This window comes from Rana temporaria, chromosome 1 (genome assembly GCF_905171775.1).
Source record: "Rana temporaria chromosome 1, aRanTem1.1, whole genome shotgun sequence".
NCBI lineage: Eukaryota > Metazoa > Chordata > Amphibia > Anura > Ranidae > Rana > Rana temporaria.
In genome coordinates, this window is record NC_053489.1 from 516,868,017 (window position 1) to 516,891,102 (window position 23,086).

General features: G+C 41.3%; 1 protein-coding gene across 1 annotated transcript in view; it reads right to left on the reverse strand.

The window, feature by feature from the left end:
- Positions 1–274: 274 nt before the first annotated feature.
- Positions 275–23,086, reverse strand: part of FREM3 (FRAS1 related extracellular matrix 3) — a 93,692-nt gene continuing 70,880 nt past the window's right edge. The window contains exons 15-24 of the mRNA XM_040331523.1: positions 20,178–20,309; positions 19,706–20,037; positions 18,287–18,479; positions 13,461–13,565; positions 11,771–11,898; positions 11,318–11,452; positions 11,107–11,233; positions 8,761–8,948; positions 5,404–5,550; positions 275–3,117 (exon numbers count right to left, since the gene is read on the reverse strand). Coding sequence (XP_040187457.1) covers positions 2,596–3,117; positions 5,404–5,550; positions 8,761–8,948; positions 11,107–11,233; positions 11,318–11,452; positions 11,771–11,898; positions 13,461–13,565; positions 18,287–18,479; positions 19,706–20,037; positions 20,178–20,309 — 2,009 coding nt within the window. The 3' untranslated portion in view covers positions 275–2,595. The remainder of the gene's footprint in view (positions 3,118–5,403; positions 5,551–8,760; positions 8,949–11,106; positions 11,234–11,317; positions 11,453–11,770; positions 11,899–13,460; positions 13,566–18,286; positions 18,480–19,705; positions 20,038–20,177; positions 20,310–23,086) is intronic.

Consider the following 23,086-nt stretch of genomic DNA (forward strand, 5'->3'; position numbering starts at 1 on the left):
GGAAACATACAATATTTCAAGGGTTCTTTTGTGCTGAAAAGGTTGAGAAAGAGAAGCTGGATTTACTGAAGGCACACAGACTGAGCACTTTGCAAGTGAAGTTGCTCCAGAGCTTAGTAAATGAGGGGAAGTTCTGCTGACTTCCATCATCCAAACGTGCAAGCAACAATTCAGTTTTTTTCCTTGCATGTAATTGGGTAAAGTGAAGCTTTGCACTAAGCTCTGGAGCAACTTGAATATTGCAGACTTTATATTGCACACATATAAACTAAACTTTAGAAAAAAAGTTATTTTATTTGTCCAAATATTGACTTTATATAAATATAAAGAACATTAGAGTTTCCCTGCAAAATATCCACGTGGTATTCCTGACATATACCTACCACATGACAAAATAATAATAGCATTGAATTTAGACATTATAAGAAAAAAAAAAGTAAATTCATAGAAGAAAAATCACATAAGAAAATGTAGAAAAAAGTTAAATGGCTTTCTTTAAGGCACATTGAGGGGAATTTATGAAAACTGGCATTGGCATAATCTGAAGCAGCTGTGCATGGCAACCAATCAGCTTCTATCTTTCATTTTCAAAGCTTATCTGAACAAGCTAAAGATAGAATCTGATTGCTTGCCATGCACAGCTTGCTCCAGATTCTGTTAGTTCCAGTTTCAATCAATGTCCCCATTGTATACTGAAACATGTACATTTAGCATTTATAAATATTTTCAACCTTTGCAGTTGGGTCCAGTCATAAACAGCTAGCTTTCGCCTATGATTCCTATCTGGTTCCTGACCAACATTATAACCTGGCACATGTCTGTATTCAAATCTATAAATAAGTGATTCTCATTGTAGTGCATGTATTTGTATATCTTGTTACATCCAAACAATGTAAAATAGAATGACTTCCGCTGCTTACCACATTACACTGCTACTACACTGAGACTATCGCATAGCTAATAACTCTATGTGCAGCATGACTTAATATGTATGTAAACTCTGGCGATCAATTCTTCATATGTTCAATATACAGTTAAGCATTTTGTTATATTTGTTCGATAAGCGGGGGGAAAAAATGGTGATCATGTCAGAAATTATGATCTTTGCATACTTCCTGTGTTATTAAAAGGACCCCTCCAAGTCATCTCTATGTTACAACTTAAAGTGGAGCTCCACCCAAAAGGGAAAGCTCCGCTTGTTTCCACCCTCCCCCTTTATTGCAATATTTGGCACTTTTTGGGGAGGGGGTACCTGGTTTTTACAGGCACCCACTACCACTTCCTGGTAAGATCGGCGCATGGCGATCTACGTAATTTCCGCCCCCCCCCCGCTGCCTTCTTGGACACACAGAGGTCCCGGAAGACGTCCGTGTCCATACAGAAAGTGCAGCGCGTCTTGTGCATGTGCAGTAGGAAGCAGGCTGTGAAGCCGCAAGGCTTCGTTTCCTGTTTCTCTTACTACAGATGCCGGCGCCTGCACCTGAAGCCGATTGACGATTCAGCTAGGGGTGCTGACATTGCAGGATCTATAAACAGGTAAGTGTTCTTATAGTAAAAGTTAGCAGCTATAATGCAAAGTGTCCCTTGTGTTGGTACCTAGTGGAAATTCAAAGTACTTTGCCCCCCCCCCATACCCTGCAGCTGTAATCTTCCAGTGCTGCGGGGGGTTATTACCAGCACTGGACCTGTGACAGGCACGCATGAAGAGTGCCGACTATGCCTGCCCTTTCCGCCCCCTTCCACCATTCATAGAAGCTGTGCTATAACTTGAAATGAAAAGTGACCAATAGAGAATGCACAAAGGAATGAAAAGTTCCTCTCCTCCATTCATAAAGCGCTTTTCATTGTTGAAAGTTATGGTACAGCTTCTATTAATGGAGGAGGAGGCTGAAAGGGTGGGTGCATATGACAGGTCCCTCGGTTTGCATTAACTACTGCAGCATTGGAAAATTGTAGCTGCAGTGTATAGGATGGGGCAGAGTACCTCCACTATGACAGTCGGGACCAACACAAGGGACACTTGGGATTAAATGCATATAACGACTATTGTGCTGTTTTTTTAAAAACATTTTTACCTATACTTCGTTTTTTACTTCATAAGACAACCGGACACGGATGGCATCACCCCTTACAATCTAGAATCGTCCAGAATAGGGCATGCAGGTGCATTCCTGGCAGATCAGCATGTATTTTTCTGTACTTTCAGGATAAAATAAAGGGAATGTGCTTATATTGCAGAGATGTACTACATACTGCATAGGGTTTTTTTTTGCCCTGGAATTTACTTTAATATAAACACAGTGAATTATTCCTAAATAAATATTCCTAATTATAACAGTTGGCCAGCACTTTTGTTAACAGGTTTTTTCCAGTGTTGCTAGACTGTTATCCATAGTATAAAAATGCTGGGATTTACAAAACACTGTAATGTTTTAGAGGAAAAAATATATACATTTCATCAATACATTTTGTTTCATAATTGTTAATGCTTTCAAATAAGTTAGTACATGTTGGATACAGCTTGTGGATGGCAGGGCTGAACTGTTGCAACACGTATAATAAGCACCATGACAAATGAGGTTATTTTTCCTTGTTCTATACTTCAGAGCTGTCACTGCTACTATGTCGAGTGGTAACAGTTTCATGGCTATTGCAGTGACTGTTAGAGGCAGACTTTTTATCTGTATGTGATAGTCCTCTGTGTTTCATAAACACAACAATAATTACAGTAGTGCAAATCAGGAGCAGCAAGGCAACTACCCCTCCGATGACTGGTAACAAAGAACCCTGAGGATCCTGGCCAGTGATTTCTAGGGCTGGCTTGTCGTACTGTCCATTTCCTGGTAAGGAGTCCTTGTCAGAGGTCCTGCGGGATTGTCTAATAGCAATGTGCTGAATGTTTGTCCCTCTGTTCTTCTCCGCTCCAATGTCTTGCAAGGCTGCATTGTCTTGACTAGCTCTCCGGCTTCTCTTTAAAAGCAGCTGCTCATGTTGAGCTATACTGTTGCTTATGGAGTGGTGGTATTCCACACTACGTTTTCCAATACCTCTGTTAGCATTTTCTCTAGATCGGACTGTATAGATGGTATGAATGAACCATTCACGTCCAGCAGCCACCTAAAAGTGGAAAGAATATTTTAATATAACTGGCAGTAGTGATGTTCTTGGTCAAAATTGCAGACCTTTATTAGGCTTGAATATACAGGTCTCTGTAATAAAAGTACCTTCATTTGTGTCAACATCCAATAAAAAAAAAATTCAGCTCCCTCACCCGGATACTGCTAATGAACCAGAGCAATTTTTACATTTCAGCTGTGGGCCTTTTGATTATTGAAGCTGAACTCTAGGTATGATTTTGATTGCATAGTTACAATGGTCCAGCTTGGCCTGCACTAAAGAGCTGAATCACAAAAAATGCAGGTGAGAGGCCACTTGTATGTTTATAAAACCAGGAAAGACAGGATCACAGACTACATTTTCTTGGTTGTTTTACATTTATTTTAGTTTTGGATGGAGAGCAATAAGCTTGGAATTTCTTCATCTGCCATAACCAATAATGTCAATGTAACAAAACCTTAAAGAGCTTAACCCTTTTTTTTTTGTTGATAAAAGTCAGTAGCCACAAGCCCACAAAAAAAGTAGCTGCTGACTTTTATAAATCAGGTACTGACAAGTTCCTGGAGTCTAGCGTTGACTTTCTGCAGCTGGTTTTTCTCACTGCTGTGGGCTCCTGATGCAGCCATCTTGGATTTGGGAGCCGGTATTTATTTCCTGAGTAATCACAGCCAGCTCCCCACTGCCCATGTGTGAGATTGGGTGACACAGTGGGATTGGTCCTATAGTCTCCTGGGACTTGTGATATGTCCCAGGAGATGGCGAGCAGGCAGGGGGTGGGATGAGGTATGTCATTCTCACCTAGGCAAGAATTGAGGAAGCGGGAGCAGGTACCTGTCAAAAAGATACCGCTCCCTTAAAAAAAAAAACACCTTAAAAGTGTTGGGGGCTAGTGTGGGGCGGAGAATAAGGCCTCATGCACACTGGACATTTTGGTATCTCTTCTAGACGCCTTTCCTTCTGGCAGCAGTGTTTTGGCAGAAAAAATACTCAATGCTTGTAAAAGCGTGTCATTCGTTCAGGCACTTTTAGGCATGTCAAGTGCTTGGGTATTCATTTAATTTCATTGGCTAGAATAACAATTTATTCTGCCCATTAAAATGACTAAACACTTAAGTGCTAAACGTATGTTTGCATGTGGTTACAGATGTCAACGCTGCCGCTCCTGGACACGCTGGCTAAATGCCTATGTGTGCATGGACACACAAGCTACCATTCAAGGCCTGTGCATTCACCTGAAGCCATAGAGATCCCAGGCAACATCCACTACCATCACATCACTTTTGAGCACAAGAGATTTTGTTTGTTTACAAAGAAAGGGAATAACCGCTCCAGGTGGATGTACTTGGTGATTCCTCACAGAAACCAAGGGTGCTGGCAATGCACGAAGCAAAAATGGAAAGAAGTGTTTGGACAGCCGCACTCTCAAAAAAACTTTTCGGTTGCCTTTATTCGTAAATTTTTTTATAAAAAGCACTACAAGCCACAGCAAGAACACACAGCCAACGCGTTTCGCACTGCTTAGTGCTTAGTCATAGCTTTTGACTAAGCACTAAGTATTAGTGCGAAACGCGTCAGCTATGTGTTCTTGCTGTGGCTTGTAGTGCTTTTTATCCATTTTTTTTACGAAAAAAAGGCAACCAAAAGCTTTTTTTGGGAGTGCGGCTGTCCAAACACTTCTTTCCTTTGTTTGCTTATAGTTACCATCCAGGGGTGTTTAGGGGCAAAAAAAAAAACACCAGACACCCCTAGGAGCAATGTCCAGTGTGCGTGAGGCCTAAGTAGCACTTTGACTTTTTGAGTGAAGGTCTGCTTTAATGTGAAAATGGTTTATTATGAGCAAATATACAACGGTTCTTCCACACTTTTTTTAAACTCTTTTTATTAACAATTTCAAAAGCAAAATTCATCACTTTTACTAAACTGCAATGTTGGCTGGCTTGCCAGAAATACTATTCACATGACACTCTCAGACAGGACCAATTACTACTCCTCCCGCCCTCACCGTTTCCAAAAAAATAAATAAAAAAAATTAATATACAGTATATATATTTATACTTTTTGAAGACCATTGCATCTGTTATTTTGCTTTGTGTTAGCATAGCAGTAATGTTTCCTTTTTATCTAGTTTTATCTGTACAACCCAGCATTTCAAAATCTGTAGTTAATGCATTTTTAAGTCAACTTAAATAAACCCTACCCCAAACTGCCATTTCTCTGACTTAGCTGACCACTGCATCTTCAAGGGCTTATAATAAAGGCATAATTTGTGTTTAAGATGAGACATACCTGGAATAGTGCATTTGATAAGAGACTGAAGCCATCAGATCCTGGTTGCTTTACCAATGGTAGAGCTTCTGGGAGGTCAGCTGCCAATTTAGCTTCAAATTGAACATTTCCAAACACCCTAGCTTGAGTTTCTGGCTGAGCTTTGTCCTATGTAAAAGAAGGGGGGGGGAAGGTTTACATAAAAGGTTGTAGTTATATGATGATGATATGATCAATACAAATTCAATCAACTAGTATAACAGGAAAATTGGCATGCTGCTAACAGCAAACAGTTCTATTCTACATGTCACTTTCTAATCCAAGCATTTTTTTTCTTATAGGTTACTCAAGTTTTTTCTTTTTAACAAATACATATTTTTCTCTATTTCTTTTATGTATTACGTTCACATTTTTTGCAAAAGATTTTTTATATGTAAAACATTTTGCAGCCACTGGGTGGCAGCCCTGTCTTGTCCAGGCACCTGTGCTTGTACTCCTTACTATCTACGGTGGAGAAAATAATTATTTGATCCCCTACAGATTTTGTAAGTTTGCCCACTTACAAAGAAATTAAAGGGTCTATAATTTGTTATCATAGGTGTATTTTAAAGTGGTTGTAAACCGCCTTGGGAAACTTGTACCTATAGGTAAGCCTAGAATAAGGTTTACCTACAGGTTCTGTAAATATCTCCTAAACTTGCTCTGTTTAGGAGATATTTACTGTGTTGTGCGCCCAGTTACAGACCAGAGTCCGTGGCCCAGGAAGGAAGAGGGGAGAAGATGGACGTGGCCTTCAGTGGGGACAGCGCAGGCTTCGGTTTGCAGGTAAGTATCACATAATGGGCTAATATGCGATCCATACTAGCCCATTTTGTTTTTATTTGCAGGGAACAAAAGATGAAGTGAAACCCATCTTTAAATGATAGAGACAGAATATCATCCAAAAATCCAGAAAAAAGGCATGATACAAATGTTATAAATTAAGTTGCAGTTCAGTCAGTAAAATAAGTATTTGATCCCCAAACAAAACATGACTTAGTACTTGGTTGAGAAACCCTTGTTGGCAAGAACAGAGGTAAGATGTTTCTTGTAGTTAGTGACCATCAGGTATGCACACATTACAGGAGGGACTTTGATCCACTCTTTTTTACAGATCTTCTCTAAATATTTCATGTTTCTTGGCTGTCGCTTGGCAACTCAAAGTTTCAGCTGCATCAATACATTTTCTTTAGGATTAAGGTCTGGAGACTGGGTAGGCCACTCCATGACCTTAATGTGCTTCTTCTTGAGCCACTTTGTTGCCTTGGTGGTATGCTTTGGGTCGTTGTCATATTGAAAGACCCATCCATGACCCATCTTCAGTGTTCTGGCTAAGGGAATAAGGTTCTCATCCAAGATTTTACAATACATGGCCCCATCCATTGGCCCCTCAATGTGGCAAAGTCGGTCTGTACTTTTAGCAGAAAAACATATTCAAAGCATAATGTTTCCATCTCAGTGCTTGATTGTAGGGATGGTGTTCTTAGGGTCATAGTCAGCATTTTTCTTCCTCAAAATACGTAAGAAGGCACATGTACACTAATGGCAATGAACATCTAAATGATTCAGAGGAAGATTGGGAGAAGGTGCTGTCGACAGATGAGACCAAAATTGAGCTCTTTGACATTAATTTAAATGGCCGTGTTTGGAGGCAGAAAAATTCTGACTATGACTCTAAGAACACCATCCATATAGTCAAGCATTAAGGTGGAAACATGATGCTTTTGGGTTGTTTCTCTGCTAAAAGTACAGGCCTTCTGTGCCTCATTTAGGGGTCAATGGACGGGGCCATGTATTGTAAAATGATAAGAACCTTCTTCCCTCAACCAGAACACTGAAGATGGGTAGTGGATGAGTCTTCCAGCATGACAATGACCCAAAACATACCGCCAAGGCAACGAAGAAGTGGTTTAAGAAGAAGCACATTAAGGTCATGGAGTGGCTTAGTCAGTCTCCAAACCTTAATCCTATAGAAAATTTATGGAGTTGCCGAGAGACAGTCAATAAACCTTAAGGATTTAGAGAAGATCTGTAAAGAAGAGTGAACCAAAATCCCTCCTGAGATGTGTGCAAATCTGGTCACCAACTACAAGAAACGTCTTACCTCACTATGTCATGTTTTGCTTGGGGATCAAATATTTATTTTACTCACTGAACTGCAACTTAATTTATAGCATTTGTGTTGTGTTTTTTTTCTGGATTTTTGTTATTCTGTCTCTATCATTTAAATATACCTTTGATAAAAATTATAGCCCATGTCTTTTTAAGTGGGCAAACTTCCAAAATATGCAGAGGATCGAATAAATATTTTCCCCACTGTATATGACAATCTGAATACCTTTAGAATTCATTCAGGACTCGTACACACTAACAGAACAGGGCAGCATTGCCCAACACAGTCCAAACGCATAAACAAGGCAATCTGCCTTATGTCCTAGTTCAGACCAACATGCTGCATTGGTCTGTGCCAATTTGCATTGAGCTTCACAGTACATTCCAACATGCTGTAACACATTGCTACGCACTGTACCACATAATCACACACAAGTTGGAAAAAAAACATGCAATGCATTTTAACAGTGCATCGCAGCACATGGCAGTGTGCATTCACAACACGCACACCTTCCTGTGTGTTATGCACACAGTACCATGTTCTGTGTAGTGCGAATGGGCCATTGGGAAATTCATTCCAAAATGGCCACTAGCACTCTATATGCTGACTTATGTGTGACATTACTAGATTGAACATATTCACAGAAGGTTGCCCTACCCACAATTGCTGAGCTTTATATTTAGAAAATGTAAATTTTTAGTGTCTGTATGTCATGAGAATACTAACTAGCATGGCTATATACTGTATTACATCTTAAAGTGGAGTTCCACCCATAAATATAACATTACATCAGTAGTTTTAAAAAAATGTCATTAGTCCTTTACCTAGGTGCTTAATGCTTCCTAACCTACACCGCACAGACTCCTGGGAATGTAGTGGGTGTAACTTTCCAGGAGTCTGTGCACTCCCCAGTCTCAAAGAATCATGTGACTTGGACAGCACAGGTGCTGAAACCTGATCTGACACTGCTTGTGCAGCACTGAGCATGTGCTAGATCTGCAAGGCTGAAATCCAGGAAGTCATACAGTCTGGCTTCATGATGCCCACACTTAAGATGGCCCCAGTCAATTTCTATTTTATAAAGTGTCTAAATGCTGTAACAACCTAACAAAACGGACCTTAGTTTACAGACTAACTTTACTAGAATACATTAAGCTTGTGTATTACAGGGGTATTTATATTTAAAAAGTGAAATTGTGTCCGGAACTCCGCTTTAAGTTACGTACCAATATTTTAAATCTATAGAGCAAAGTAGGTGAATCTGCGAGGCATCCATATTCTCTATTGTCTGGGTTGTATTTGGGTACATAGCCATCTGCACCAGTACATAAAAATACTTTCTCAATGTTACAGATGAAGGAGTCTCCAAGGTTCTGAACAGGATCCACCATTACACGCCCATAAATTGAAGACCCTTCAAACAAAATAAAGATAAATAAATTAGTTATATTAAGTTTAATTAAGATGCTACATACACTTCTAATGCATTAGACCAGTGGTTCTCAACCTTTCTAGTGCCGTGACCCCTTGATAACATTTCCCAAGTTGAGGGGACCCCTGACAGTAAAATTATTTTCGTAGCGTGGGTTTTCAGCACCCAAGGCAAGCCAGGTAATATGCGCCCCTAACCCACTGACATTTAGTGCTCCCTGAGTCCCTTCCACTCGTATAGTATTAAAATCCCTTATGGTACATTCTCCTTTCTTTCCCTTTTATCCCTCTCTATCCTAATTTCTTGTTTTTCCCCCCATCCCTCTCTCTTGCCATCTTTCTTGTACTTTCTCTTATTCTTTCTCTCCCTTTTTCTTTGTTCCTCCCATTCTTTTCCTCTCCCTTCCATGTATTTTCTTTTTTTATTCTTTCTCTTACTCTTTGGTAGGGGGGTGGGGGAATGGGATGAGTGGCAGTGCTGGTGGGGGAATGGGATGAGTGGCAGTGCTGGTGGGGAGTTGGAATGAGTGGCAGTGCTGGTGGGGAGTTATCTGCTGATCTGAAAACTGTATTGGGGACTTTTAAGGGCAACTATAATCATAGGTAGTGTTACTCCCTATGTCTCTGACTTTGTGGTGTCTCGCAGCAGTGACACCTATGCCAAAATCAGGAGACATGGTCTCCTTCAGCCCCTCCCACTTCCCATTCCTCACCAGTCAGCTGACCTCTAGTCTCTGCCACCCAGCCATGTGGTGAACTTAATGGGTGGCTGCGAAGTGGCTGGGTGGGAGGCCACGGGCTCCAGGCACAGTCCTGTTGGGCGGTCGCAAAAAGGATGAGAGAGCGGTGTGGGCTTCAGGAACAGCCCAGGATTCGGTGACCCCTGGAAAAATCATTATTTGACCCCCAGGTTGAGAACCACTGCATTAGACCCAGTGGGGGATTTAATAAAACTGAAGCGTGCAAAATCTGGTGCAGTTCTGTATGGAAACCAAGCGGTGTGGGCTTCAGGAACAGCCCAGGATTCGGTGACCCCTGGAAAAGCTGCCCAGCAAAATGACAATTATATGGGTTGGGACAAAATACATAAAACAGTATATACTGGATTTTACCCCTGCCTGAATTCCAATAAATGAATTTGTATGCTGTGAAGACACTGTGCCGATCATGTCTAGTTTAACTGTCACTGTAAACTGCTTGCGGAAACTGGGTATTGGGCACCAGTGGAGAGTCCTTCCTCTTGATGAAACTTCAGGGGCGGTAGCACTTATCTGACTTTTGTAAACCACATAACACTACAACAGTCAGCTTTTATTCATATAATTTAAACCTTTTATGCCATTACATTAACTGTTTAAAATATGATAGCTGAAATAAAGTCCTTATTGTTTGTTGTTGGTTACTTGAAGGTTTTTTTTTTTTTAAACTATATGTTCATATAAAGCTGACCCCATGTGTAAAGATTTCTATACTTACAAAAAAAATCCATAAATTCCCCCAACCACGCTAAATAGCATGAATGGATGAATTTCCCACTGCCAGCACCTGCTGAATGAGAATATCTGAACAGTGACTGCTGCTGAGTGGCGGCAGTGACTGTTCAGCCATTTTTTTTTCTGCCTGGCTCTTTTGATTTCACAATCCAAGTTTGTAAGACAGTTGATGACGTCGGGCCACCCATGGCTTGGAATTCCATCAGTATAGGGCCAGCTTATAACTTTCCAGTTCACAGAGTGACAGTGTCACTGTATAATTTAACTACAAATAAGCAGCATCGTCACACTTAAAAAATGGGAAAATAATGGATCCACTGGCGGGATCAACATGTAGATTACAGGGGGAATCAGAAATACAAAACACCAACTGTTGTGTCATTTCTAGTAACACATGGGGGGTGATTTACTAAAACTTGAGAGTGAAAAATCTGGTGCAGCTCTGCATAGAAACCAATCAACTTCCATGTTTTATTGTCAAAGCTTAAGCTGATTGGCTACAGTGCACAGCTCCACCAGATTTTACACTCTCCAGTTTTAGTAAATCAACCCCACTGCCTCACAAACTTTTGATTTTGCCCATAGTCCCAATTTGATATATCTCCTCCCCTTTCTATACATTACTCTCAGATGCCATGTTTTCTTTACCCTCAGTAAATGCAACATCTGTTCCTTCACCGAATCCCATTGAGCCATCAGATAGCCATAGTTCCTTCTTGGATAGTAGGTACATTTGAGTATTCAGACTGAATTCAGTTGATACTGGATCACTGACCTACAATTTAAGCATTATTGGTTTGTAAATATACAACTGTGTATAAAATCGTACATAACGTAGCTTATAGTCAGTATTTCTTACCTGCTGAAACCTAATGTCGATGTCAAATGTGATAGGCTCACGTGGGTTGCATATTGGAGAAACAGTGTATTCTTGGTTAGGTGATGCGCTACATGGGATAAGCTTTACTGTGTAAGTTCCAGAGTAGTCACGTACCTATGAAAATTGTGGAAACATTAGGAATACTGTAAATACATATATATAACTGTAATATTGAACTTAAAGAATGTATTTATAATGCCAAGAGCTATAATAACAGCCATGATTATTACTTCTGCAACTAAAGAAACCAACCAGGTCAGGGAAACTAAATAATTTTAACTGGTTGCTATGGGTTCCGGCCCAGGATATAATACTTTTCATCAAACTATTTTAATACCATACTTTCTGGGGATGAATTTCTTGTAAATTAGGAAAAATAACTGTTTGGAAAAATTTGTGGAAAACGATAGTCACAATGCAATAAACACCTACAGCAAAATCTGAGACAAAACTCCACTGCTGTACAGGTTGTCTGAAGCTGGGTTCACTGCGGATAAGGCTCAGTGTGAAGGTGAGCTCAGGGTGGTCAGCAGACATGACCATGGAGGACAGAGAGGTACCTGAGACAGAACAAAAATTATTATCATTCACTTTAATCAGGTAAAATCTGCAGACAAATCAAATCCTGACTAGTACTGATTACATACTATAAATATTTCACAGAATAACCTAATTTGGCTCTCTAGGTTAGTGACCAAAATTGGTACACATTAATCAAAACATAGAATAACAAGTCTCAGATGGGTCTTTCTTTAACTTCCGAGCTTTACGTCTGTTCCAGGTAACAGACATAACTCCCAATATATCTGAGCTGCTACAGAACTAACATACTTTCAGGGAAATTTCTAAGTGGTATATTTGTAGAAAACTCTATTATCTTTAAAGCATAACTAAATTAAACAAATGTTTTTTTTTAAGATCTGGATGGAGTGGTGAGAGTTTAGAACCATTGTGCCCAACTGCCTGTGTTAGGGAAATTCACTTTCTCCAATTGTTCTGCTTGCCATTGTGGCTGGGAATGGAAATAAGGGTACATTTCAAGGTAACTGACTAAGACGTGATACTCTCACACTGGAAAAATATTCTCTCACTTTCTATTAAGTCTAGAGAACAAAAAGTAAAGGGAAATTTCCCTAAAGAAAGAGGGGTGGCAGAAAAAAATTGACAGTGGTTTAAACCCTCCCCTACTCTAATTAAATAGGTTGTCTTCCCAGCTCAGTTCCTATTTAAAGGTTTGCAGCATTTTCATTATTTAACTGTGCCACAAACAAGGGGAAATGCCAGTGAGTCTAGGCCAGGGTTCCATGGAATCCTAGGGTTCCTCCAGAGGTTACCAGGAGTTCTTTGAGCAATAAGCAATTTCTGCCTCTCAGATCTTTTTAGTTATCTGTTAGGAGGAAATTCTTCCCAATAATGACAAGTGTTATGCCGCGTACACACGATCAGATTTTCTGTCGAAGAAACCTGGGATGTTTTTTCCGACAGAATCCCGTTCAAGCTTGGTTGCATACACATGGTCACACAAAAGTTCTCTGAACTTTCGTCCGTCAAGAATGCAGTGACGTACAACACTACGACTAGTCGAGAAAATTAAGTTCAATGCTTCCGAGCATGCGTCAAATTGTTTCCAAACATGCGTCGGAATTTTGCGCATTGGAATTGCTACAGACGATCCAATTTGAGAACCAGCTCTCAATCTTTAGTTGGTGGAAATTCCGACAGCAAAAGTCCGATGGAGCATACAATCGGTCGGAATTTCCATTTAAAAGCTCACATCGGACTTTTGCTGTTGGAATTTCCGATCGTGTGTAAGGGGCATAAGAAGCATTCCTCCCACTGACCATCACACTAATGGGCCATGAGTTATAGCTATAGAAATCTAAAAGAGAAACCTTAAAGAGCAGCCCCACAGATTGGTTTATATTTTTGATTACTTTTCCATCTTAAAACGTCTTTGCTGCCTGTTTCTGCTTGCTTATAGACCCTTAACGTGAATGTGTGTATGTTTGATATTCTAGGGCTAGGGATCAATCAATACTTATAATATATTTGCCTTTATGTGCAAAAATAAATACATAAACCCTGCCCTAAAAAATTAGCCTAGCAGGCATGTAGGTCTTACCTGGATGAGACTGCACAAACTGTCCACGGAAACGAATTTCAGTCTTAAAATTCACAACTAGACGCCCCTCATCATTAATGCGCATGCTGGTTGGGTAAAGGGATCCTAAAATGCATAGTAAAACATCAAATTATTTAGTACATAGTTAAAACAGCTCAGGATTTTTTCCCTTAAAAATAACAAATGCACTATCTTATTGTTATAACATTTATACTCTAACCCTAGGTGCTTGCATCTCTGCATGGTGATCTCTTGGGTCAAATATAAATATAGTGATTTATATTTTTCCTTACATGTAGATGTTTCTTACTTTGTTTTCCTTAAGGCACTGGTGGCATAGCCCTGACTTAACAGGTGCCTTTTAGGATGGCTACTTCACCAGTGTCTTCCAAGAAGATTTAATTTCTTTCCCCAAGATGTTGTGAGATCTTGTGATGGGGAGAGGGTCTTTTTTAAACAAATAAGTGTAATGTTGTATGTAACACATTACAATTATCTGTTGGGGGAAAAAAATTAAGAAACAGTGCAAGGAGACAGGTAAGTACTTGGGCCCAGATTCACTAAAGAGATACGACGGCGTATCTCCTGATACGCCGTCGTATCTCTGTTTTACGGTCTTCCTAACTATGCGACTGATTCATAGAATCAGTTACGCATAGTTAGCCCTAAGATCCGACAGGTGTAATTGTTTTACACTGTCGGATCTTAGGATGCAATACCGCGGCCACCGCTGGGGAGAGTTTGCGTCGTAAACCAGCGTCGGGTATGCAAATTAGGAGTTACGGCGATCCACGGCGGTTTTTCGCATTCGCTACGTCGCTGCTAGTCTAGTTTCCCGTCGCAAAGTTAGTCATCGTTTTAGGTGCCCTAACTTTACACAGCACACGTATGTGCTGTATAAAGTATGGCCGTCGTTCCCGTGTCGAAATTTAAAAATGTATCCTTCTTGCGTTAGACGTCTGGGAATACGGAAGTACGCTACGCACGTCGCCGTTCGAAAAAATGACGTCACTTCGCGCAAAGCACGGCGGGAATTTTGAAACGGAGCATGCGCAGTAGGTCCGGCGCGGGAGCGCGCCTAATTTAAATGGCACACGCCCCTTTGAATTACGCGGGCTTACGCCGGAGGCCGCCGGCGTAGGTTTTCATTGCAAGTGTTTTGTGAATCAGGCACTTGCGATGAAAACTTGCGGTGGTGTAACGTATCTACGATACGTTACGCCGCCGCACTTCTACGTGAATCTGGCCCTAACTTTTTTTGCTTTTACTAGACAGATTGCATATACAGTAGGGAAAATAATTATTTGATCCTCTGCAGATTTTGTCCACTTACAAAGAAATTAAGGGTCTATAATTTTTAACATACCGGTATGTGTATTTTAAATGATAAAGATAGATTATCAACCAAAAATCCAGAAAAAACACACGATATGCAAGAATGTGCTCCTAACGTCAAACCGTTATGTGTATAAAAGACACCTGTCCACAGAATCTCTTTCTTATATTCAAACCCACTATCATTGGCAATACCAAACAGCTGTCAAACGACATCAGGGACAAGATTGTAGACCTGCACACGGCTGAAATAAGTACATTAGCAAGAAGAAAATGGAAGAAATACAAAATAACCATCCTCAGTCTGGAGCTCCATGCAAGATTTGGCTTCATGGGGTAAGGATGATGGAAAAGTGAGGGATCAGCCCAGAACTACATGGGGGAAAAGCTTGTGAATGATCTCAAGGCAGTTGGGACCGCAGTCACCAAACAAACCATTGGAAACACAACACGCTCCAATACACCACCATGGATTAAAATCCTGCAGCACACACAACATGTACAGGCCCATTTAAAGTTTGCCAATGAACATCTCTAAATGATTCAGAGAAGGATTGGGAGAAACTGCTGTGGTCAGATGAGACCAAAATTTAGCTCTTTGGCATTAACTCTACTCGCCTTGTTTGGAGGAAGAAAAATGCTGACTATGACCCTAAGAACACCATTCCTACAGTCAAGCATGGAGATGGAAACATTATACTTTGGGGCTGTTTCTATGCTAAAGGTACAGGCTGACTTTGCTGCATTGAGAGGCCAATGGATGGGGCCATGTATTGTAAAATTTGGATGACAACCTTCTTCCCTCAGGAAGAACACTGAAGATGGGTCGCTGATGGATCTTCCAGCATGACAATGACTCAAAGCATACCCCCAAGGCAACAAAGGAGTGGCTCAGGAAGAAGCACATTAAGGTCATGGAGTGTCCTAGCTAGTCTCCAGACCTTAATCCTATAGATAATTTATGGAGGGTGCTGCAACTTTGAGTTGCCAAGCGACAACCAAGAAACCTTAAAGTGGTAGTAAAGTCTTTACTACCACTTTTATCTACAGGTAAGCCTATAATAAGGCTTACCTGTAGGTATAAAGAATATCTCCTAAACCTGTACAGTTTAGGAGATATTCCCCTCGCAATGCGCCGCTGATTGCAGTGGCGCATGCATACTAGCTCATTATGCCTTTTGCCTTTCAGGTGTAAAAAAAATAATAATAATTATTGCGGGTATCCAACCGCTTTAAAGGTCTTGTAAAGGTTCATCTTTTATTTTCTAAATAGGTTCCTTCCTTTAAGCTAGTGCATTGTTGGTTCACTTACCTTTTCCTTCGATTTTACTTCTAAATGTTTTTTTTCTTTGTTTGAATTTCTCAAATCATGCTTCTCCTCAGTAAGCTTTCCACCATCATCCGCGAGGTGGAAAGTCATTTAGAACAGCTTACTAAACACCTTACTGAGGAGAAACAGGAAGTGAGAAATTCAGACAAAGAAAACAAACATTTAGAAGGGAAATGGAAGGAAAGGGTAAGTGAACCAACAATGCACTAGCTTAAAGGAACCAATTTAGAAAATAAAAAACAAACCTTTACAACCCCTTTAAGGATTTAGAGATCTGTAAATAAGAGTGAACCAAAATCCCTCCTGAGATGTGTGCAAACCTGGGGCCTGATCCACAAAAGGGATACGCCGGCGTATCTACTGATACGCCGTCGTATCCCTGTTTCTATCTATGGAACTGATCCACAGAATCAGTTTCTCATAGATAGGCAGAAGATCCGACATGTGTAAGGGACTTACACTGTCGGATCTTAGGATGCAGTACCGCAGCCGCCGCTGGGGACATTTCTCGTCGAAATCCAGCGTCGGGTATGCAAATTAGCACTTACGGAGATCCACAAAGCTTTTACTCTTCGTTTTTTCTCCGTAAGTATTAGTTTGCCGTCGCAAAATTAGGGCTGCTTTTACAAGGCCTAAACTGTTTACACCTTGTAAAAGTATACCCTTCTATCCCGCGTCGCTGTCATTTTTTTTTTGATTTTTTTTTTTCGCCGCAACTCGTTTTTTTTTTTACGCCCGTCGCGATTCTCAAAAGCCGATGCAACGTAAAACCGCGCAAAGCACGTCGGGAAAATGACGTCGGGAGCATGCGCAGTACGTCCGGCGCGGGAGCGCTCCTAATTTAAATGGGACTCGCCCCATTAAATTAGGAACGCCTTGCGCCGGCCGGATTTAAGTTACACCGCTCAAAGGTAACTTGTTTCCTCTCCCAAAGACTTCCCAGGATGACTTTCTTAGCCCTGTTCAACTCTATTAGGTAGATTCAGGTAGATTGGAATAAATTTAGGCGTAGCCTAGCCTGTTTAGGCTACACCGCCGTAAATTAGCTAGGCTAGTAGTGATTTTCAATCTACTTACCTGCTAATCTACGGTGGCGTAGCCTCAAACGTGCGGGCGTAAGGGCGCCTAATTCAAATTGGTTGGAGGGGGGCGTGTTGTATGGAAATGAGGCTTAACCTCACGTTTTTTGACGTTTTTTGCTACTGCGCATGCGCCAGGCACCTACATTTCCCAGTGCGCATTGCGGCTAAGTACGCCGTACGGGCCTATTGATTTCGACGTGGACGTAAACGACGTAACTCCCGATTCGCGGACGACTTACGCAAACGACGTAAAAAATTCGAACCTCGCGGTGGAAACAGTGGCCATACTTTAACATTGTTATTCCACCTCATAGGTGGAATAACTTTAGGCCGCCTAAGGCCTAACGGAAACGACGTAATTCGACTGCGGCGGGCTGGCGTACGTTCGGGAATCAGCGTACAAGCTAATTTACATAATCTACGCCGGCCGCAATGGAAGCGCCACCTAGCGGCCATCCAAAAAATTGCAAGCTACGATAGAACGGCGCAAGCCGTCCTATCTTAGCTTTGTTTAAGCGTATCTCTGTTTGAGCATACGTTTAAACATACGGCGGCGTAGATTCAGAGTTAGGTCTAACTAACCGGCCTAACTCTTTGTGAATCTACCTATATAGTTTTTAGACCCAAAACTGTTTTCTCAGTTGAGATATACAGTATTCTCAGTTCTTTGTGATCAGTGTCTCTTGTTTAGTAAAATATAGCATGCAACATATATTTTAATACATTATCAATAAAATCATAATAAATAACATTTTCCTAAAACTGACAAAAAATCATAACCAGTAGAAAACATACCAAGTTTATGAAACTGGTGCAAGGAAAAATATTAGAAGAGTCGAGCGACTGGACAGCAAATCATTTTTCATCTTACAAATGCAGCAGTCTTAATAGTTGCTATATTAACATCTATGCTTCAGGTTTAGCTTTCCAGTTTTTATAAAAGACCCTTACAGATTATAGAAGTTTTTGTACATATATATATATATATATATATATATATATATATATATATATATATATATATATATATATATATATAGATATAGATATCCACCATATAGGTTAAATTGATGGCTTACCCTGAAGTTCAGATTCTGGTGGGCTGCCTATGCCTTCATTCCATAGGATGGCTGTGTCATACACGAATGTCAGTTTCAGCTCTGACTGCAAGTCAAAGTGCTGCCAACCACCAACTGCAGCTGGTGAATGAAACACGTAGGAGACGTACAGAGGCACCCGCAGAGTGACATAAGACTGAACCAAGTTCAGTACCTGGAAAAAAATAATTATATATTTAGTTCTATTCATATCACATCCTGCAAAGGTTTGTAAGAATATCAAAGGCTTCTTTTTCTGTAACAATTTTTTTTAAAAATGCACCAAATTCACCCGATCTAATGGTAGTCCAAGGCAAAGCACAGGTAACCGGCACTGTGGGTAAACCACAGCGGATCAGCGTGAAAGTGGCCTGAATTTTAATGTTGGGTAGCACATGTGTGTGTGGCTCTGACTTGCTGTGGTGCTGTCTGTGTTGCTTACATTCAGTTGTTATATGGAATAAAAAAAAATGGACAGTGATTGGTTGGCGCAGACAACATAGCAAATTTTTTTGATTCTAGGCAAGGCTGCTATAATGAACAGATGTCTATTTCTTATTATTTAGGCTTGTGAGTGTTTTTATTCCATTATATTGAATAAGGGGTAGATTCACGTACGGGCGCCTAAAATTAGGACGGCCTAGCCTACTTTTTTTTAGGCTACACTGCCTTAAATTATTTAGGTTAAAAGTGATTCTCAAACCACTTACCTTCAAATTTTAGGCGGCGTAGCCTAAAACGAGCGGGCGTAAGCGCGCCTAATTCAAATGACTGGGAGGGGGGCGTGTATTATTGAAATGAGGCTTGACCTCACGTGTTTTGAAGTTTTTTACACTGCGCATTGCGGCTAAGTAGGCCGTACAGGCCTATTGATTTTGACGCGTACGTAAACGACGTAAATCCCGATTCGCGGACGACTTGCGCAAACGACGCAAAAAATTCGAACCTCGCGGCGGGAACGGCGGCCATACTTAACATTGTTATTCCACCTCATAGGTGGACTAACTTTAGGCGGCCTATCGCGTACGTACGTAACTCGACGGTGTAGGCCCGGGATACGCTCGGGAATCGGCGTAGTCCCTCATTTACATAATCTAGGCCGGCCGCAATGGCAGCGCCATCTAGCGGGCAAAAGAAACATTGCAGCCTAAGATAGAATGGCGCAAGCCAGCCTATCTTAGGTATGTTTAAGTGTATCTCTGTTAGAGAATACACTTAAACATAGGCCGGCTTAGATTCAGAGTTCGGTCGGCTTATCTGTAGATAAGCCGGCCTAACTCTTTGTGAATCTACCTATAAGTGTCTAAATACTTCACAGTGCCAGTGTATTTTCTTTTGTTGTTTGTTTATATCAATTTGGTTTCATCTTGTACTTGTTTTTACTTATATGTAAATGCTCACCTGTCCATCTGTTCCTATTGAGCCACTGCAGTCGGTCAGTAGTTCAGACATGTCGTAGTAGCTGTTGAATTCCCACAGACAGGCCTCCAGGTTGAGATTACGGTAGAAGCGCAATGTCCTGGGTGACCTCAGAGCTGTACTGTACTGGTATGGGGATGTTTCACCTATCACTTCATCATTCTTGGCGTTCTCCGTGATGAAACCATGCTTGGTTGGAATCTCATTGTAGTCCAGCAGGTTAGAACACTTGTGGTTGCCAACTCGAGTGCCATCTGGACTGAGTGTGAGTTCAAAGTTGGACATATGTCTGGTTGATATAACAGGAAGCATACCTGAAAAGCAAGATCATGTTTATGTTAATAATATTCACTTTACTATGGCATAAGGCATTTAACTTATCCCCATACATGTATACTGATTATGCATCCACATTGTAAGAATCATTATTGTCAGAGGTTGTGAGAATTCTTACCATCCATATGTGGCATGGTAACTGTCAGCTTTATCAGATTGGGATATTCAGGCTCTTCTGGACCCGTATAACGGATTTTTGCAGAAAAGGGCTCAGCACCAACAGTCCCTGGAACCCGTGGCTGACACAATCCTGGAAAAAAAAGCAATAATGTTGTACAATATACTATAAAGAGAATATTATACTATAAATAGATGTTCTGTCAAATAACATATTTAAGGAAATTTCAAACAACATCAGCTGTAATGCTTTTTTTATTTTTATTTAATTTAATTTTTTTAGACAGGAGCCAATTAACCTACCAGCATGCCTTTGGAGTGTGGGAGGAAACCATAGTACCAGAGGAAACCCATGCAGACACAGGGAGAACATGCAAACTCCAGGCAGGTAGTGTTGTGTTACTATCACTTTTAATTGTGTTCTCATGGCTGAAAATCCACAAATAAACCTTCCCTGTGACAATACTTTGAGTCACGGACTTTGAAAAATCATGCAACAAATCAAGTCAGAGTGACATTAGAACATTTTATCTGCATAATTGATTTGGGATAGAGAATCAACAATTATTGAAGCCATTAAATTAGCATAGCAGTCTACGACTTGTATATTTAGAAAGTGAGGTCAGCAATAGTAGCTTCCAAATTCCTGTACTGATTTCCTTTAAAGGCCCAGTCACACCTGCCATTTGTGATACATTTTACATTTGTTATACAGTATATCTGGTTCATCCCTATGAAATAAAATCTTGCTAAAAATTGCACTAAGCCTGCAGCAAGTAGGATTTTTTTCAATAAAAGTGCCACCACACTAAAGTAAAAGTGGATCTATGAGTACATGTAATGGACAAAATAATATACACAGGCCCAGATTCTCAAAGGAGATACGACGGCGTATCTCCAGATACGCCGTCGTATCTCTGAGTCTGAGCCGTCGTATCTATGCGCCTGATTCATAGAATCAGTTACGCATAGATTTGTATTAGATCCGACCGGCGTAAGTCTCTTACGCCGTCGGATCTTAACTGCATATTTACGCTGGCCGCTAGGGGCGTGCACGCTGATTTATGCCTAGAAATATGTAAATCAGCTAGATACGCGAATACACGAACGTACGCCCGGCCGACGCAGGTACAGATACGCCGTTTACGTTAGGCTTTTCCTGGCGTAAAGTTACCCCTGCTATATGAGGCGTACATGCGGCATACCAATGTTAAGTATGGACGTCGTTCCCGCGTCAAATTTTGAATATTTTACATTGTTTGCGTAAGTCGTCCGTGAATGGTGCTGGACGTTCACGTCTAAACCAATACGTCCTTGCACCGTACTTTGGAGCAATGCACACTGGGATATTCCACGGACGGCGCATGCGCCGTTCGTGAAAAACGTCAATCACGTCAGGTCACAAGTTATTTACATAAAACACGCCCCCCTGTTCCACATTTGAATTAGGCGGGCTTACGCCGGCCTATTTAAGCTACGCCGCCGCAACTTACGGAGCAAGTGCTTTGAGAATACTACCCTTGCCCGTCTAAGTAGCGGAGGCGTAGCGTAAATTGTATACGCTACGCAGGAACATAGATACGCTCTTCTACGAGAATCTGGCCCAAATACTGTAGTTTCACTACCAGTTGAAACTGCCACTAGATCTGTTGTTTTCCTACTACCTGTATCAGGGCAAGCTTTTCAACAAATCTGCAGTTTACAGCTACAAGAAGCCTCATTCTTAGCTGTCAAATAGTCAAGCTGTCAACAGAGGCGGACTGACAACTCATGGGGCCCCCGGGCAATAGAAGATTATGGGGCCCCCGAGCTTACAGATGGCTGTCACACCAGGAGTAAGTAACAAACAAAACAACATAGAGAGTACAGCAGTCTGGATGAGCGCCACTCTCACATTAGAGTCCTCCCTTACATCAAAGTCCCAACATTCTCCCTATAAATCACAGTCCACCGAGTGCCACACTACAGGAGAGCCCCCCAGTGTGCCACCCTACGGCAGAGTGTCACCTTCCATCAGTGTCCCCTTATACACACACCTTTGCACCTTAGTGCTTGGTGTGGCAGGCAGCTGTCGGGAAAAGGCTTTTAATTAGAAAAAATCCACTTGTTGCAGCCTCTTAACTGCGCAAGTGAGTCGTAGATCCAGTGGAATAGTGGTGTGGTTGGCCTCAGATCCTGATTTTCACATCAAAATTATGTCGGTGTCAGACATTTCAGGGACAGATGGAAAATAACACTGATTTTTACATACTGTCCCTAGTTTTACTGAGGCTTGCCACCCTGATGGGGGCCCCCTAGGGGCCTGGGGCCCTCGGCAGTGCCCGAGCTCCCGAATGGTCAATGCGCCCCTGGCTGTCAATCAACCAGCATAAGGCGTTAACTGTAGCAGATAGGAAAAAAACAGAACTGCCTGTAGGAGCTGGTGACCACCCTATTTAAACCTTATAGTGCAGCTAAAATAAAAAACAGAACAATCATCACAAGAGACAAAATTTACAGTCAGCAGGATGTGTCTCTTGTACTGAAGCTTCTTTGTTTAGTTAAAATCCTCCTCCATCCGGGCCAACACCACCCTTACCCCATAGTCTTCTGGTGCGGCAGGGGTTAATAAAACTAAGTGGCTGTTATGGGCTCTCAACAAGAGAGCCCAATTATTCCGCCTTTTCTGTTCAGATGCTCCATTCATAGGTGCCGTAGTACAGCTTCTATGAATGAAACAGGATCTAAGAATTGAGGAGGAATGGATTAATATGTCCACCCTCTCCATTCTCAGATCACGTTTCATTCATGGAAGCTGTAGTACGCTTCTAAGAATGACAGAGCTGGGTGGATAGGGCAGGCGTAGTTGGGCTCTCTTGATGAGCGCCTGTGACAGCTCCTTAGTTGTATTAATTCCAAACACCCAGGAAG